The 17,421-nt window shown below is 43.0% G+C and overlaps 1 protein-coding gene across 3 annotated transcripts; it reads right to left on the bottom strand.

The window, feature by feature from the left end:
- Window positions 1–4,120: 4,120 nt before the first annotated feature.
- On the bottom strand, window positions 4,121–15,115 carry nrbp1 (nuclear receptor binding protein 1). Of its 3 annotated transcripts, none has more exons than XM_062468320.1 (18): window positions 14,333–15,115; window positions 13,779–14,035; window positions 13,544–13,666; window positions 11,756–11,857; window positions 11,577–11,666; window positions 11,277–11,317; window positions 11,080–11,174; window positions 9,110–9,193; window positions 8,973–9,031; window positions 8,709–8,807; window positions 8,487–8,619; window positions 8,297–8,387; window positions 8,060–8,110; window positions 7,805–7,940; window positions 5,592–5,645; window positions 5,438–5,501; window positions 5,301–5,356; window positions 4,121–5,221 (listed from the first exon to the last, which is right to left on the bottom strand). In XM_062468320.1, the coding sequence occupies exons 2-18, from the start codon at window positions 14,007–14,009 to the stop codon at window positions 5,126–5,128; spliced, it is 1,605 nt and encodes a 534-aa protein (XP_062324304.1). In that variant the 5' UTR covers window positions 14,010–14,035; window positions 14,333–15,115; the 3' UTR covers window positions 4,121–5,125. The 3 variants fall into 3 exon arrangements, with proteins under 3 accessions (XP_062324304.1, XP_062324305.1, XP_062324306.1); XM_062468321.1 differs by having other exon boundaries at window positions 14,506–15,102; XM_062468322.1 differs by having other exon boundaries at window positions 15,007–15,102.
- Between the last annotated feature and the right edge of the window lie 2,306 nt (window positions 15,116–17,421).

The raw sequence follows: 17,421 nt of genomic DNA, 5'->3' as shown, positions 1-17,421 counted from the left end.
TGCCTTGCCCAAGGACACAACGTCATTTGGCACAGCTGGGAATCAAACTGGCAACCTTCAGATTACTAGCCAGACTCCCTCCCCGCTCAGCCATCTGACTCCCTTTAGCCCCGCTTGACTTGTTAAGCTAATTCAAGTCTGGTTTGGGACTGTAAATCCAACTTATTTGAGCGGCCTTTATGGAACAGGCCCCTGATCTTCAACATACCCAGACGCTCCCATGTTTCAAAGTTAGGTAAAAAACCTTTTTGTTTAGTCAGTTCTATGACTGCTAAAGTGTGTGTATGTACTTTTAATGTAAACCTGAAGCGTGTGTCTGTATATGTGTCATAGATAACTTTAAATTACAAATAAAGCTTCTATATGTCCATGGAGGCCCGACTTGATTCTACAAATAAAGTAAACCTGTTACTGTATATTGTTACTGTTATTGTTACTGTTACTAGTTTGAGACGACGGGGGACGGGGCATTCTTATTCGTATAAGAATAACGTATTTTAGAGTTTCTCTTCCCTGGAGCAGATTTCAAGTTCCAACCGAAGGGGGCTGGCGCTATCTTAAGTGTCTGCTCTGCTAAATTACTGCACTAGTCCACACTTGACCGGTGGGCACCTCGTTCTAATATTACTGTAACTGTTAGTTGCTCCTGGCATTCTCTAACCCCTGCTCTCCTCTGTCCCCCCTCCACACATCCCCTGTGGTGTGGGGGGTTTGAGCTGTCAGCACCTGCCGGGTCATCAGTCTGCCAACGTTGGACCTGGTCGCCAGTGGACATCGATCTGTGACGGTCTGCCAAAGCTGGATCTAGTTGCCAAATGGGCACCAGTCTCCCTGACGGACAACAGTGAGTTCCCGGTCCCTTTCCTCATCCCCCTGCCTGTGATGCTGCGCCGATCACAGTCCCCAGCCCTGTGGCTACCTCTGCTTAAACTGACATTTACCAACTCTGACCCAAGGAACACTGGATTTTGGTGTTTCAACACCCATTGACACTTCCCTTTTGTATGACTATGTTTAGCCTGTGTTCTGCAGCTCTCTTTCACTGACCGTCTCTGGAGGAGAGACTCCCTCACTGAATTGCTCCTCCTAAGGTTTCTTAAATTTTTTCTCCTCTAGTGAGTTTTTCTGGGAATTTTTCCTTGTCTTCCTTGAGGGTTTAGGTTGGTTGAGGGGCAGATCTATGGGCGTATGTGAAGCCCTCTGTGACATTGCTTGTAAAAGGGCTATACAAATACATTTTGATTTGATATTACCCCGCTCTTCATCTCCCTCCACTGGCTACCCACACGGCCCGCATCAGATTCAAGAACCTGGTACTGACCATCCGAGCGGTGAACGGGACTGCACCTGACTACATCCAGTCTCTCCTCCAACCTTACACCTTCACTCGCCACCTTCGGTCTTCTTCTGACAACCATCTGGTGGTCCCACCTCTCAAGAGTGCCCACTCCCAACCCAAGCTCTTCTCCTGTCTGGCCCCCCAATGGTGGAATCATCTCCCCACCATCAGAGACACTGTCTCTCCACCTTCAAGAAAAAGGCTAAAGACACACTTGCTCCGGAAGTACAACGGTACTTAGGAAAGATTTGTTGGATCAGATGTTAGTTTATTTCCTCCAGGAACACTTATTGAGGGACTTGTTGGTTAGTTGTAACTGATTGAACTACTGTGCTTGCTGTGAATTATATTATTGTTGCTTGCTTTCCTCCAGGTACACTCTAGCACTGGGGTGTTCAATCCTGGTCCTCGAGAGCCCCTGTCCTGCATGTTTTAGATGTTTCCTTGCTCCAGCACACCTGATTCAAATGAATGGGTTGTTATCAAGCTCTGTGGAAGCCGGGTAATGACCATTCTTTTGAATCAGGTGTGCTGGAGCAGGGAAACATCTAAAACATGCAGGACAGGGGCTCTTGAGGACCAGGATTGAACACCCCGTCTAGCACTTTCGACGTTCATGTTGTTTAATTTGTAATGTTTAACTACATGCTCTTCTGGTTTTTCCCATTGGCACTTATTTGCTTTTCACAATGTATGCTTCACTGTCGATTTGAAAGACAATTGGACTGTCCTGAACTATCACCCCCCCCCCCCCCCCCCCAACACAGTGACGACACTCTCCATTCACGAGGGTGAAGTTAACAGACTCTTCAAGAGGCAGAACCCACGCAAAGCAGCTGGGCCAGACACTGTCTCTCCGGCCATCCTCAAGCACTGTGCTGACCAGCTGTCTCCGGTGTTCACCTACATCTTTAACACCTCCCTGGAGACATGCCATTTGCCAGTCTGTCTCAAGACCTCCACCATCATCCCTGTGCCCAAAAAGCCAAGGCCAACAGGACTTAATGACTACAGACTCATCACCCTGACCTCTGTGGTAATGACGTCTTTTGAGCGCCTGTTGCTGGCACACCTTAAATCCATCACAGACTCTCTACTGGACCCCGTGCAGTTTGCCTACAAAGCCAACAGGTGTAACAGGTCTGTGGACGACGCATTTAACATGGTCCTCCACTTCACCCTACAGCACCTGGACTCCCAAGCATCCTACGCCAGGATCCTGGTTGTGGACTTCAGCTCTGCCTTCAACACCATCATTCCCACCCTGCTTCAGGACAAGCTCTCCCAGCTGAATGTGCCCGACTCCACCTGCAGGTGGATCACAGACTTCCTGTCTGACAGGAAGTCTGTACACCGTTTCTGTACACCAACAGCTGTACCTCCAGTCATCCGTCTGTCAAACTTCTGAAGTTTGCGGAGGACACCACCCTCATTGGGCTCATCTCTGACGGGGACGAGTTTGATTACAGGTGGGAAGCTGACAACCTGGCGACCTGGTGTAGCCAGAACAACTTAGAGCTCAATGCTCTTAAGACAGTGGAGATGGTTGTGGACTTCAGGAAGAATACAGCCCCACTCACCCCCATCACCCCATGCGACTCCCCAGTCAACACTGTGGAGTCCTTCCGCTTCCTGGGCACTATCCTCTCCCAGGACCTCAAGGGGGAGCTGAACATCAGCTCCCTCAGCAAAAAAGCACAACAGAGGATGTACTTTCAACGGCAGCTGAAGAAATTCAACCTACTAAAGACAATGATGGTGCACTTCTACACAGCCATCATTGAGTCCATCCTCACCTCCTCCATCAACATCTGGTATGCTGCTGCCACTGCCAAGGACAAGAGCAGACTGCAGCGTATCATCTGCACTGCTGAAAAGGTGATCGGCTGCAATCTGCCTGCCCTCGAGGACCTGTACACCTCGAGGACCCTGAGGCGAGCGAGGAAGATTGTGGCCGACCCCTCCCACCCTGGCCACTCCCTGTTCCAGCTACTCCCCTCCGGCAGAATGCAGCGGTCCATCAGGACCAAAACCTCACGCCATAAGAACAGTTTCTTTCCATCCGCTGTTGGCCTCTTCAACAAGGCCAATGGCTCACACTGACTTTAACCACTATCTTCACAATGACACCTTGCCACATTGCAATTTGCAGTATTTGTATTTTTTGTACTATCTGTATTTTTAGATTGTAAATGATGTCTACTTTATATTTTATTCTAAATCCCCTTAGTATTAGCTAGACTTTGTTCCTTTTGTATAGTTAGACCACATATTTAAGCTCTAAGATTCCTATATGTTTAATGTATGCACCTTCCTGCAAAAGTAAATTCCTTGTTTATGCAAACTTTCATGGTGATTAAATCCCTTTCTGATTCTGATGTTTTGGCTACTCGCAATGTTTTTGGCGTTGTTTATGATCAGTGACCTATGCACTTTTTGTATAGCTCTCACTTGGACGTCGCTTTAGATAAAAGCATCTGCTAAATGAATAAATGTAGGTGTTTTATTTGTTTATTTCAGGTGTAGTAAAAAAAAAAAAAGTATAGGGGAGAGATGCTGCAGGAGTAGATGCAGCAAAGGTCCAGCATTACTAACAGTAAACGAGACACATGCGGTAGAGCCCAGCGATACATAACCTATGTACGAGTGACTATGAATTTAAAGAAGGTACAATGGATCAACAGCATATGACCCACTGACTTTCAATACAAGTTTGAACCTAACTGGAACATCTTGGATACACACACCCATCCAAAAATGTAGAAACAAAAGGTACAGCAATTTGAAAGGTACATAATTGAAACTTTACAGTAGTGCAAACTATCATCGAGTTGTGCCTCGATTTAGGGGAAAGTGGTTAATCAGAGTGGATGGCCCATATGGAAGAGTACTGTAGTGGATCTGTGATGAAAAGTAATGCCAATAAGACAAGCATTCCAACCCATTAATTTGATTACTTATTTGAAGTAAAAAAAACAAAAAACATTTTAAATCACCGATGTTGGCACAAGAACACAGAAATAACTATTAGGTGTGTGGTTAATCTTTGGATTATGTAGACTATGGTAAAATAATGCACCACATATTTACAGTGGAAGGCCAATTCATTTCTCGAAATTCAGGCCATTATGCCAAGAGTATACTCCACCATTTATGGCACTGACATATTTTTTAGCTGTATTCCTATTCCTGTAAGAGCAGATATGAGAACTCTCATTTACACTGAAAAGCACACTGACTAAAATAACAGCCATCATGCTGAAAGTGTCCCCTTATGATAGACCATACTGTACTTATAAATACCATCCATTGTTCTAGTGTTCCGACTCATCATGGATTTGCCCCTGTTCAGTAGCTATGGTGGTTTGGGTATGGATGTGGTGATTAGTTAGCTCAGATGTACAGAAAGAACATAGTAGAATAAGAAATTTGACAGTAGCATATCGACACCTTTCATTCATCAAAATCAGACGCCTCACAACACCATCAACACACTTGCATACGCAAGGACACGGACTTCGCTCACATACAGACAAAAATATTCAACAGATTAAAACATTCTTAATACTGACTGATATATGGCCTGCCTCTAAAGTTACGACTGGGTTAGTTTCCTCTTCTAAAACAGGAGCAGATGGCTACACTGGAAACAAATGCAATAGTAAGTACAAACAGGACAGCCACCTAGTGGCTGAGTCAGAAATCTGGTCTAGGAGAAGATCAAGCTTTCCCCAAATCCTTTGAGGGCAGCAACAGTCTTGCTTGAGAGAGGGGGGGCATCCTCTGCTAGGAGGAGACTGTGACTGGGTTCAGGGAACCATTACGACTATAGAACTTGGTGAAAGCCTCTTCCAGAACTGAAGCCAGTTGCGGCTGATCCCCCTGGGTGTGGAAACAGAGAGAGAACATCAAGAACACGTGCGTTGTGCTTGTGGCCGTGGTGTGATGTTCCTCCCCTTACCTCACTGATGAACCCCAGCTGCACCAGCTCCACAGTCAGCTCCTGCACGTTCTCGTCTGTAGGGGCAGAGGCAGAGACGTGAGCTACACCACCAGTCCTCCACCCCTACCAGGAGACATATCGTGGGGATTACTTACTTGGTAACAAATCACAACTCAAATGCCTGTTTAACTTGTCCTCAAGTTTCAGCAACAATGTCAGCTAAAGAGATGAGAGAAATTAAGGTTGGACACAAAAAAAGCTACAAACTCCCTTTAAGCAAAAACATTCAGATTTGTGAGACAGTCTTACGTGATGTTTGGCCCCCTCATCAACAGGTTCTATATTGCACTGCATCTGCATTACCTGCAGAGGAAGGAGGTCACCAGAAGTACTTCAGAGTTCCAACCGTAATATTAGGGCTGAACGATTTCGGAAAATAAGATCATCGCGATTAATTTGAAATTGCGATTTAATATGCGATTATTATGATGTATTATTAATATAGATATATACTAGCTTACTGATCTCCAGTCAGCAACATAACACACAAAGTTCAGAAAAACTAAGGAGAACATACCGCCTGTAGCCTACCTCATCGAAAATATTTTGGTAGATCAAAGCTAAACTAGCCCTTTCATGCATGAATTATGACAACCTTAGTTTGGATTTTTTCCCCATGTGTTTTTAGTCCTCTTTAGGCATACAAAAATGAAGTTGAACATTATTTATTTTATACACAAATTTTTTATAGTAGTATAGTTTTTGTCCACTCAGGTGGACAACATGCGTGCGGGTTGTAAAAAAATAAGAAACTGAAGAAATATGGATTAACCAAACCAATGAGAAAAATCATATATTATGCTGTTAAAACTACTGTGTCACATATTATACCATCTTTCTCAATGAAATGCATCCTTGCCATGCATGGTTCCCGTGCTCCAACACACCTGATTCAAATGAATGGTCGTTATCAGGCTTCTGCTGAGCTAGATAACAACTCAATCATTTGAATCAAGTGTGAGAAACATCTAAAACAGGGGTCTCCAACCCTGCTCCTGGGGAGCTACCTGCCTGTAGGTTTTAGCCCCAACAATCTAGCACACCTGAATCTAATAATTAGCTGGGTGATCAGGGAACTAGTGTAGAATAAAGTCAAACAAGTGTTGTTGGAGCAAAAACCAACAGACAGGTCAAAAAAACACAAATCATTATAACATCCCAAAAAGTTGTTGCAGATGAAGTGTTTTCAAGAACATCAAAGTTGCAGTACTAGAATAAATTGTGGTTGATTTAAAGCCAGTGACGCATGATGTCCAATTTAGTGGACAGATGATCAATTGTAATTTCCTCCCAAAATAAAAGCAATACTTCGAAGATTTTACAATAGTATTGCTCCTTAGTAGTTACTTTATGTTACCACATTTTATTTACCTACGATGGTCTACTTCTATAGAAGGATTGGCAAGATATTTATGCCCTAGCTAGCGTTTTTGAAAATCCGTCGGCCATCTTGGAATTTCGAAAATTTTGTTTCACTTAGAACAACTGGCCAATGGGTAGCAGTATATGGGATGACGCAAAAGCGTCCACTAGAGTGGCTGATGTGCAACTAAACCACCAAAACCCATGCATATACAAGAAACGGAATTTTGAATAGCTGTCCACTTTAGGGACCACTATGCGTGAAAGGGCTAGAAACGTAAGCTTTAGTTGTACTTTCTTAACTAAAGCTAGCTACCTAGCTACTGTTTCGGAAAAATAACTTGCGCTGTGGATACAGTCGGAAATATTTAGAACTCACGCATCTAAAGGTTAAATCTTAAAAGAAAAAGAGACACTGTCTGAATATTTTTGATCCAGTCAGTAGCCTAACAGAAACAGTATGGCACCGTCAGCCATAGTGATCCTACTGTATGTGTATCACCGAGGGGTATCATATATTTCATGATGAACGCTTACTGCTTGAGTAATTTTGTAGTAAGATACATTGAGTTAGGCTTTGAAACATTTCGATCAGTGATCCTGTCGGGTGTTATTTGGCTTATTTGACACACCGGTGTTCAGAATTTTAGCTATACATACATGGCTTGTGGTGTTTTTTTTAGGGCCGAATTAGGTTGGTGGTGTTGCCCCGTGAGGTAGCAACGTTAGCCAGGCAGGTTTTGCACAATACTTGACACTGCGCAGCATCTTTTTTTTAAAGGCAATATTGGCAAAGTGACTGTAGTCTCAGGTTCTGTCGAGCCTGAGGCCATGATCGTACAGGTCAAGGTACAGTGTAGCGTGCAAAGTTGATCCTTCGTCTGCAAACTGCGTTACTCTCGCGTGTCACGTGACCAAAGTAAAATCGCAGCCTTTGCGATTACAAAATCGCGATATTAATCGCAAATGCAATTAATCGTTCAGCCCTACGTAATATTATCAATTAAATATGCATTCTAAATAATAATTTTAATTATTTCATTAATTGAAACCCCCCCATCCAACTTCCCCCCTCTGTCCCTGCTGGCTGCAGGTCCTACCTTCCTGGTCTCCAGCTCTGCAGGCTCTGGGGTGGGCGTCTTCACGGAAGGGGGCAAGATGGGGGAGGTGACTGCCTCCTGCTGGGGCTGCTGGGGACAGGGCACCCCGAAGGCTGTCAGGGGGTATATCCCATTCCTGACAGCAGGGAAGAGAATGTGCTCAGGGAGGTCTCTATTTACAGTACACATGCTTTGCTGTATGCACAGCGTCACTGGTAACCTACACTGATGCACTCTAAAAACAATTATCCATACCTCACATCCTCCAGAAACTTGTCCAGCTCAAGAGCAGGAAACTGGGAGAGCCTAAGGCAGAGGAAAATATTGACATGCATAACAATCAGTGTCCTATCAGCAGTGGATGCACAACACGCATTGCAAAGCAGCTGCCCTCACCCTCCACCCCCACAGTGAATTCATGATGTCCTCCAAGAATTAGTTGGAAGAAATCTGCCTGTTTCAAAAACCAACAGCCGGAAATCCAACACTCACTTCAGCTGAACTCCTTCCTTGCACTCCACAATCACAAGGTTGGGGTCCATGTTCTTGGTCATCTCCTCTAAAGCGTTCTCTGGAATCATGTCTGCAAGATACACATTGTCTTTAATAACGTGTTTGTGTGGGCTGGGACAGTGAGAATGAGAGTGAAAGAAAGAGTGAGTGTGTGTGTGTAGTTCCTCACGCTGGTGGCTGACGATGCAGTGAGCGGCCAGCAGCTTGAGTAGGGGCACCTCGAACAGGGCTTGGTGGAACAGCAGCTCTCTGGGTGTGGGCCGCTGGAGGGGGGCTGCCTCCAGACACTTCTGAATGAACTCCTGCAGGACAGACACACAATGAACCGGATTGTGTGTGTATGTGAATGTGTGTGTAGCCAAAAATGGCAAAACACTTGTGCTCCACGCACCCTCTGTAGAGGGTCTTCCAAAGACTGAATGGCACTGTTGATGGCTTCTTGAGACACGTAGGAAGACTCGCCATTACTCTGGATCTCCAGCACGGCCATCTGACGACACACAACGCAGACATGAAAATGGGGCCTTCAAAGCATGACAACACACGCCCCAACACAACGGACACAGCTTAATTTGACACCGGATTGACGTTACTTAAACTCTTAACTAGGTGGAAGTGAGTCCATGGTCCTCCTGTCAGGGAACTCTCCACTCACCTCTAAGGCACACATCCCAAAGGAGTAGATGTCCACGGCTGTGGTGACATCAGCCACCGCTGGGGAGAACACAAACAGTCGTTAATGCCATGTCTCACCGTGTCCATAGCCACCTCAGCAGAGCGGGGGACTCTTACCTCCGTACTCTGGAGCGAAGAAGTGTAGGCTCTTCTGCTCCTCCCGGCAAGTCTTCACATGGTTGTTGATGGTGTCGGGGGCCACTGTAGAAATCAACAGTTCACAGTACAGTTAGGGAATGTAGGGCCTGGATACTTGGCTTGGCCAATAAAGTTGGCCTTATTTTGTTTTCAGCTTTGTTGCTATATTAATGCAAGAGAGAGCATGAGGAAGGTGGGAGAGGGAGAGAGTGCAGCAAAGGGCCTGGGCTGGAACCTGGGTCGCTGGGGCCAGCCTACTTGGTGTGCGTTTTTATTGGGTGAGCCAGGGGGACCCCCAACAGTACAGACTAGGGTGTGTGTGTGTGTTTGTGTGGGCCTGGGGGCAGCTGTGTATGATATATTGAAGGTCTTAGAGGTTATGGCTAGCTGAGTTACAGGCTAACACCAACACTGTCTTTTTTCCCTTAACCAGTGCTTCCTCTATGTTGATTTTCTAAATTTCTGCCGCCACACTATCAGAAATAGGGCTGTACAAAAGGCTATCAGCAGTGATTGTTAGAGTGCATGTCGGAGAATAGCACGGACAGTTCATTAAAGCCTGTTATTTTATTAGTCTATAGTTCTTGCAAATTTAAATTAAGTTAACTGGTGATTTTCGTTGTTTGTATTCTTCACCTGCTAGCTAAATTGCACGTGGCTGTTGATTCGATAGCGATTGCTGAACACCCTTGCTCACGTTTGTATTTTAGGTGCATTATTATGCTGAAGTAGTTACACTGCATTAAGATAATGTAATTAATAGTGGGTTTATTGTTATTATTTGCTACAGAATCAGGGCTGGACATTAAAATGTTTGCTCACCAGCCACTGTGGCTAGAGGTTTTCCAAAGTTACTAGCCACTGAGCAATTTCATTAGCCAAAAATTGTCTATATTACCAAATGTTCTAGCCTCTCTGGAGTAAATATAAAAAAATGTTAGACAAGCTTTCTTCCAACTTACCTTCTCCGTCACGTGTGTTCGCGCGTCTATAGCTGTGTTCAACTTCATGCAGCGCCGGCGGCGCCGACAGCTGTCCATTGGCTGCTTCAAGTCAGTCGGGCTGCAGGCGGCGCTGCATGAAGTCGAACGCACTTTATGTTGCTTACCTAGTAACGAACGTACGGTGGCCGAAATTGTTCCGTGTGTTCACACATCTATGTTGCCTAGTAACGAACACACGGTGGCCGAGACTGTTTAATACAGGGGAAAACGATACTACGAGGGCCTCGCCCATTTATATAGCAGGACTATAAATCTTGGTTGGCGTTACCTTCTCAGTGTGAGAAATACAAGGTGTGGCGTGTGAGTGTAGAAACTGGTTGAAATGTGTGTCTCACGGTCAATGCGTGAGGCTTGAGAACCCTGTTTTAGATGTATTTTGAGAAAACTACAATCAAAGAAATATAGAGAGAGATATATAGAATTACACCCGCCAAAGTGTAAGAGTGATTGCTTTACCCGCCACAGCCGAATTCTACCCGCATTTGGCTGGTGCTAATGTCGATCCCTGTACAGAATGCTTAGCCTATATGTCAAGATCAAATTAAGCAAACAGTGTACACGTGCTTTAGAGTGGCCTACCTTAATCGATAGGCTAGGCTACTGACCATTTACAATACGTTTTTATGTCAATTATTAAATGGCAGCATTTATGCCATTTAGAACATACTTTATGAGTGGAAGGGGTGTCTTTAATTAGCCTAACCTTATTGCTTTAGGGGAAATAGGGCGAAAATATGTGCAATATCACATTAGCTATTAGACAGTAGACTATTACATTAACCTGCTCCGAAATATAGTGAACTTCGTTTCGGCTGAGGGGAGGGAGGGGAGTTGTTGTTCGGACAGACCTACCCCCACTGCAAAAAAAAAATCTAAAGGAAACACTGCTTAACACTTATGGGGGTTTAAATTGTCCCCTCAGTTCAAATGCCAACTGAGGGTTACCTGATCCAATCTTGATAAGGCCATTGTGCTGGATGAAAATGGTGTCACAGGTCAGGTTGCCATGGATGATAGGAGGGTCACAAGAGTGCAGGTAACTGGAGGGGACAAGAGGAAGCAAGTGTGATCAGAAAAAAGAATGACAATATCGGAAAGAGAGTGATCCTGTGTACTGAGCACAGTGTATGTGTGTAACTGACCTGAGAGCAGACAGAATCTGGGTGCACCATCGCTTCCATGCCTGACAACAGAACAGATTTGTTTTTAAACAACCATGATCCACACCAAGGTCTAAAATACAATTGAAAGGGGGTTTGTTTGAGCTCTCAAAGTGTTGCTGCCCTAACGCCCGCTTAATCGGCAGGTAATTGCATTTGAAAACATTGCGCAAGATTAGAATTTATTATTGTTATTATTATTAATTAATTTGTTGGTCCTCCATTCTTTCGCGTCAATTTCCCTTGTATCCTCTGTGAAAAACAAAATGAGTGTTACGATACCTTCTCATTCATAGTCTTGTGATTTTTCTTGGTCTTTTTCAGAAACTGTTTTAGACTTCCTGAGGACATATATTCTGTGATGAAAATGACCTGCAATACACCATACAATTATAACAAAACCTTCCTCTGTATTTTCATTTCTAGAATTAACAATGTTAGTAGTGAAGAATTTTCCTTACCCTGGCTCTATTTTCCTTCACATCAGCCCAGTACTTATGAAACTTCACAATGTTCAGGTGCTCCAACTGAATCAAGTTGTCGAAAACGGCTTTGACCTTCTCCTAAAAGTGTTAAACAGAAGGATAAATTATGTTTTTGAGGAAAGATACTACTTCATTGATCAGGAAGTAGTCCCTTATCCATGTAATTGGGACTTAAGATCAACACTTGAATCTTAAGGGCAACTTTGCTCTCCAGTCTACAAAAAAGTATAGTATTACCGGATGTTTAATTATTTAATTTAATTAAGATCATTATATCCAAGTCGTCCTTTCATTTGAGTGGACATGTAAGTGGGTTTCTTCTGAAGCTGAACAGGCACAATGTGCAATAGTTTGTTACCCTCTACTATGTAAGATAAGAGCGTCTGCTAAATGTACTATATTGTAGTTAATAGGTACTTGATGTCCATCCATTGTAAACAAGTGTCTTCTTGGGAGGGAGGGGGATGGCATTAAAAGATCTACCGTTCTCTTATTCAAAGTTTAGTCTGTGAACTTTTGTTAAACTGCACCACCATGTTGATTTGTAGAACAGCTGGACGACTAGCCTGTCTGAGCCAGCCACGCTGACGGCTTAGAGACTATCTCTCAGAGAAAGGTTAACCAAGAACCACAGGCCAAAACATGGTTTCAACATCTACTGCATAAAGATCATGCAACAATCTTTTAATCAGGTTCCTCCTTCTGCTGCTAAGAACAATTTTAGTGAAACACTTGCACAAAGGGTGTGCTTTGTTTAGGGTTTGGCAGCATCTGATCCAAACAACTTAGAAACTTTAAGACAGTTGGGAAACTAAAAGCAGAGAATTTGAACATGAATAACATCAGACAGGCCAAAAAGGTATTACAATAATCAATGTGATTGTAAAGAAATGTAATTATTACATTGTGTTTCCATCCAACTATGAAATTTATTGTTTTCTTAAAGAGCATGGCATTTCCATGCATTTTACTGATGTCAAAACTTAAGACGGCGTTTTAGGGGCCATTGTAGGTAAAAAAATACAAATAATTACAGAGACGGGCTACGAATATTCGAGAAAAGAAACCTCAAGTATTTTTTTTGGGGGGGGGGGGGGTCAAATCACTTTGCATGGTCAACCTCATCAAACCACAGATGCCGCCGCTTGCCATGGGCTACTTTGCCTGCAAAAATGGATGACCTTATCAATACTTTTCTATTGGTTTTAGCAATAAGGAAATACTCACGATTTTTGCCCAGAATCACCACACTGTCATAAGCATCTGGACTTTGAAGAGACATTACCGAAATGCGTAATGAAATGAAATGGGCCTATTCAGAAGGAAACAACCTAGTACAACTGATTTGGATGAGGTCTATACGTTTTGAGCTAATTTGTGACTTTATAATCTCTGAGAATCTCTGAGTTTTATTCTCGCTATTTTACAACTTTTTTCTCTGAATATTACCCCCCCCCCCCCTTTATTTTACAATGGACCTAATACGCAGTCGTACTCTACCTGCACATTGCAAATGTGCACTATATGAAACCCTAACCCACAAAGGAAATCTATCATTCCAGGAATCTGTGTGTGCCACCAATTTTATCACAGGCACTGTGCACTAGTGTATTCAATGTAAACACTGTGTAGCCTTATGTCATCTAATGTGTATTAACATCACAGTGAAGAGGGTTAGAGAAGGGAAGTTTTTAAATATAGAAACATTACAGAGCATATTATTGTTCTTTATTCATATTATTGCAATTATCTATGTGGACACACCTCCTGCAGTTTGAAGTTCTTTCTCTCTGAAAACATAACCTCGTTCCACACCACCTCCACGCCCTCTTCAGTGTCCATGGCCAAGTACGCATTGTCAATGCCTGGGACATTGCGCTGATTCACCTAAAACAAATAGAGCAAATGCTGTAATGTTCTGCTTTTGAATGTGAGATGCAAATCTTGTAGATAAGCTCAATTACTCTTTATCCAAAGGTGTGTAATAGGTCTAGTGTACCTCCTCTCTGCGTTTCTGCCAGCGTCCACATGGGCTTTCCTCCAGAATCTCTGACTCATCTTCACTTTCCTCTTCCTCATCTTCAGTCGCTGCAGTTGGGGGAGGTTGTGTCAACGTGGATGCTGGGGGGGAAATGGATGACACACTCTGCGTGGTAGAGGCAGCAGCCCCTGACTCCTGTATCCCCTCCTGTACGGAGTCCGCAGCCTGCTTTCCTTCTCCCTCTGACATAGCTTACTTTCAGGCTAGACTGCCTGCTGCAAAATGAAAATGTGTAGGATATGTTAAGGTACAAATCTGAAGCGTAAAAAAGTACCATTGTCAGTAGTTCAACTACGCTTGCTAACTACTACCCACTGCATTATAACACATTACATAACAGTTTGATAAAATATTTCAAATAGTGCGTCGTAGAATTACATGGCTTGTGTCAGTTGAGGAATTGCATTTTAATTGTATAACATCACATTCCTTTGATGTGAATGCTTTAAAACATGTCATTAGCCACCAAGGAAACACACAATTTGAAGTCATAAAAATGAATGTGCACTTACATCTGCTTAATACATCTAGCAAAGAGGTCCACCTGGGATTGTTGTTAGCTAGTTAGCTATCTCTAGCTTGCTGAGCCAAGACTCTTAGATTCTAGCTAGCTACTAGGGCCTGATCGTCTGGCTATATAGCTAACTAGACTAGCTGTTCAGCTCTCGTGTCAAATGTAATGCACCTCTCTAAATTGTAGTGTGTTGCCAGGTCCGCCACCAAGGACTTGACGCGTTAAAAACAACTATGTTGTTATCCTTTGTCGACGAGGTGAAACTGACTTTGACTGGAAAATTACAGATTGCCTGCTGTAATGATGGTGTAAGCTAACCACCTAGCCAACAAAAGAGTGGCCTCTTTTAGGAACTCTTACAACTAACCATAGCTAGCACATACAGCTACTTGCTAACAATTGGTATCATTGTGGTGTCATTTAAATTAAATGCTGACAAGGTACATTAGACTCTATAGCTATATGAAGTCCTCTCCAACAAATGTAGCCAATTTGGTTGTTAAATCGTCTTTATCCTCGAAGAGCGGCAGAGACGCCGCTGCGCCAGCTCTGCAAGCCAGGGCGGCGTTGAATTCGCATCAACCACACTACTGTTGATATAAAACTGCGACACTTTATCCGAAATTATTGAAATGTTACTTGTACTAGTGATATTATATACATAACCCTAACCATGTAATCCCCAAAACACAGCCAGAATGTTGCCAGCGATGTAGATCTAAATCTAACCGTTTCTACACCTGCGCGACAATGGCGGTCAGCATATCACAGCACACTGAGCACAGCATGCACTCATGCACTAGATAGGGAAATTTCGTTTTGCGTCAAACATCACGCCAAAACGCTGAGCAAAATGGGTAATTCAACACACGGAGGGCACCCCAAGAGACACGAAGTATTTAGCCTACTTGCTACTGGTGACGATAGTTTGTCTATAGAGGAAATTAAATCACTAAAAAGCCAGAACAAGTTTCAAGTTTCTACTTGAAACGGGGGTCCTGCAACATTGTAGCAGAGAATGTCTAATATAGAGAGAACCATATATATACACAGGGCTCTCAAGTTTTGAAGACAGGCAAGAGTGACCCCCCCCCCCCCCCCCCCATTAATGAACGAATTACTTTTTACCTGACATCTTTGAAAGACAGATGCAGTGATTAATGCATCCATGGCCAGGATATAATTATGACATGATTTTAAAAGTGACCTATAACATCAACTATGCAATACACTTAAATGTATTTAGTGCTAATAAAATTATTAAGCCTATTTGGAGAGATGTTTATAATGTGACAATATGTCAGTCATTGTCCCCTCAACGAAAATATGACTAGGCCTAGAATACTTGTTCTGAGCAGGTGTTGTCAGTGAACAGGCTGTAAAACTGTTGGCTAAGTTACAGACACATGAAAAACTGATGCTAATTATCTGTGAAACATTTTCTAACAGCAGTCAATTTGTCATTGTTTGTGTCAAACAAGTTGTGAATTTGTTGTAACATTAAAACAGGAGATCATGACTTAGCCTACTCTGTGCTCAAAGTGATGCTCGAGCTCCAGTGGTTTCCTCTGTGGTTGAACGAAACTTTCGGAAGATGTCATGAATCACGTGAACAATTCCAGGATATGCTTTTTTCATTGGTTGTTGAGTTAAATCTTACCCAGATACAATAGTGCTATTTTCTGATTGGCTATTGTGTAGCCCCTTTCTGTTTTTTGATCAGTTGAGCGCTGCGGCATATTAAATATATTTGGGTGTGCTTTGCCTTCGGCAAGGGCACAACCTTTGTTCTCTCACATATATATTTGGGTGTGCTCAAGCCTTCGGCGAGAGCACAACCTTTGTTCTCTCACATATATATTTATTTATTTATTTATTATTGTTTATTTTCGCCCCCCTAAGGATCAGTCAATATTTGGACTACATACACAACGGCGGTGTCAAAAGGTTTGTCTTGGTAGCGATTGCGTTGGTTGTATTTTTATTTACGTTCCGTTGCATGGTTTAAGTAGAAATTGCGTTTTTGTGGTGAAAAGTGAGGCTAACGGTGGCTAATTTGCTAGCCACAGTCACTGACGTTACTAACGTCACTACGTCACTAACGTCACGAAAACACACGTGACTACCTGTAGCAGAACATTCGTTTCACATCTGTTAACTTGGGGGATAGCTAGGCTAACTATAGCTTTACTGCAAGGCAGCTGCAGGAACGCCACAAGCAAAGAGGCCAGGGTGATAACTATTTACTCATTTTACTTTGTGATGTGAAACACAATTATGAAATGTAATGTACAATATTAGCTGATATTATTAAGGAAGGGGCCCACATCTACTTTTGGAAACGGTAGTCTACTATTTCACTGAAGCATTAGCATCATGACATTAGCCTCTGTTGCCCGGGCAACACATACTACAGTGGTCTATGATGCATCTGTTTTCAATCTTTAAAATAAACATTCCTCACAAATACATTTTCGTTGTAGGATTTATTATGACATTACATTACAAGTAAACGATTTGTGGGTGAAATTATCATTACCTGTGGTTTCAAACCAGTGTAGCTCACTGCAACGCTGTAGCCTACGCGAGACACGACAAAAACATCTACACAACATGTTCGGCACTCCCCTTACTTAAATCAAAAGTCTAACTACTAACCTGAACTTCATTGCCACAGCCTAAACTTTGTCAATCTGTTCATGAAAATAATTAATTTCAGCCTAAACCGTACAACGGAACGTTAAATCCAATTCAACCAACACAATCGCTACCAAGACAAACACAGCAGTAGTCTAGTACTGTACTGTAGTAGTAGAATTTACCGGGGCAGCTTCTCCACACAGGGCTATATCGCATTTTGCGTTGTTACTGACAATGATCGCTACCAGTGAGCTTTTTATGAATGAGCGATTTTCCACTAAATAAATGTCAAGCTTATTTACGTTTTTGGGGGCATATTTTCAGTTAGCAGATGGTACTGTTTGAATCGCGATTCCATCTTCTACTGCCGGTAACGTCGTAGAATAATCTTCAAAGGGGGTTCTTTATTAATGAATGAATGCAATATGAGTAGGCTAAATGCCTGAA

Source organism: Osmerus eperlanus, chromosome 8 (genome assembly GCF_963692335.1).
Source record: "Osmerus eperlanus chromosome 8, fOsmEpe2.1, whole genome shotgun sequence".
Taxonomy (NCBI): domain Eukaryota; kingdom Metazoa; phylum Chordata; class Actinopteri; order Osmeriformes; family Osmeridae; genus Osmerus; species Osmerus eperlanus.
Note: the sequence above shows the minus strand (reverse complement) of the source record. Positions and strands in the feature narration are given on the sequence as shown.

Bases quoted from the DNA above. Each gene is read 5' to 3' on its own strand.
- nrbp1 (XM_062468320.1), bottom strand. From the start codon at position 14,009: ATGTCAGAGGGAGAAGGAAAGCAGGCTGCGGACTCCGTACAGGAGGGG. The intron at 11,667-11,755 runs GTAAGGAAAATT...GGTGTATTGCAG, and splicing joins TGAAGGAAAATAGAGCCAGG to GTCATTTTCATCACAGAATA. The intron at 5,502-5,591 runs GTAAGACTGTCT...TCATCTCTTTAG, and splicing joins ATGAGGGGGCCAAACATCAC to CTGACATTGTTGCTGAAACT.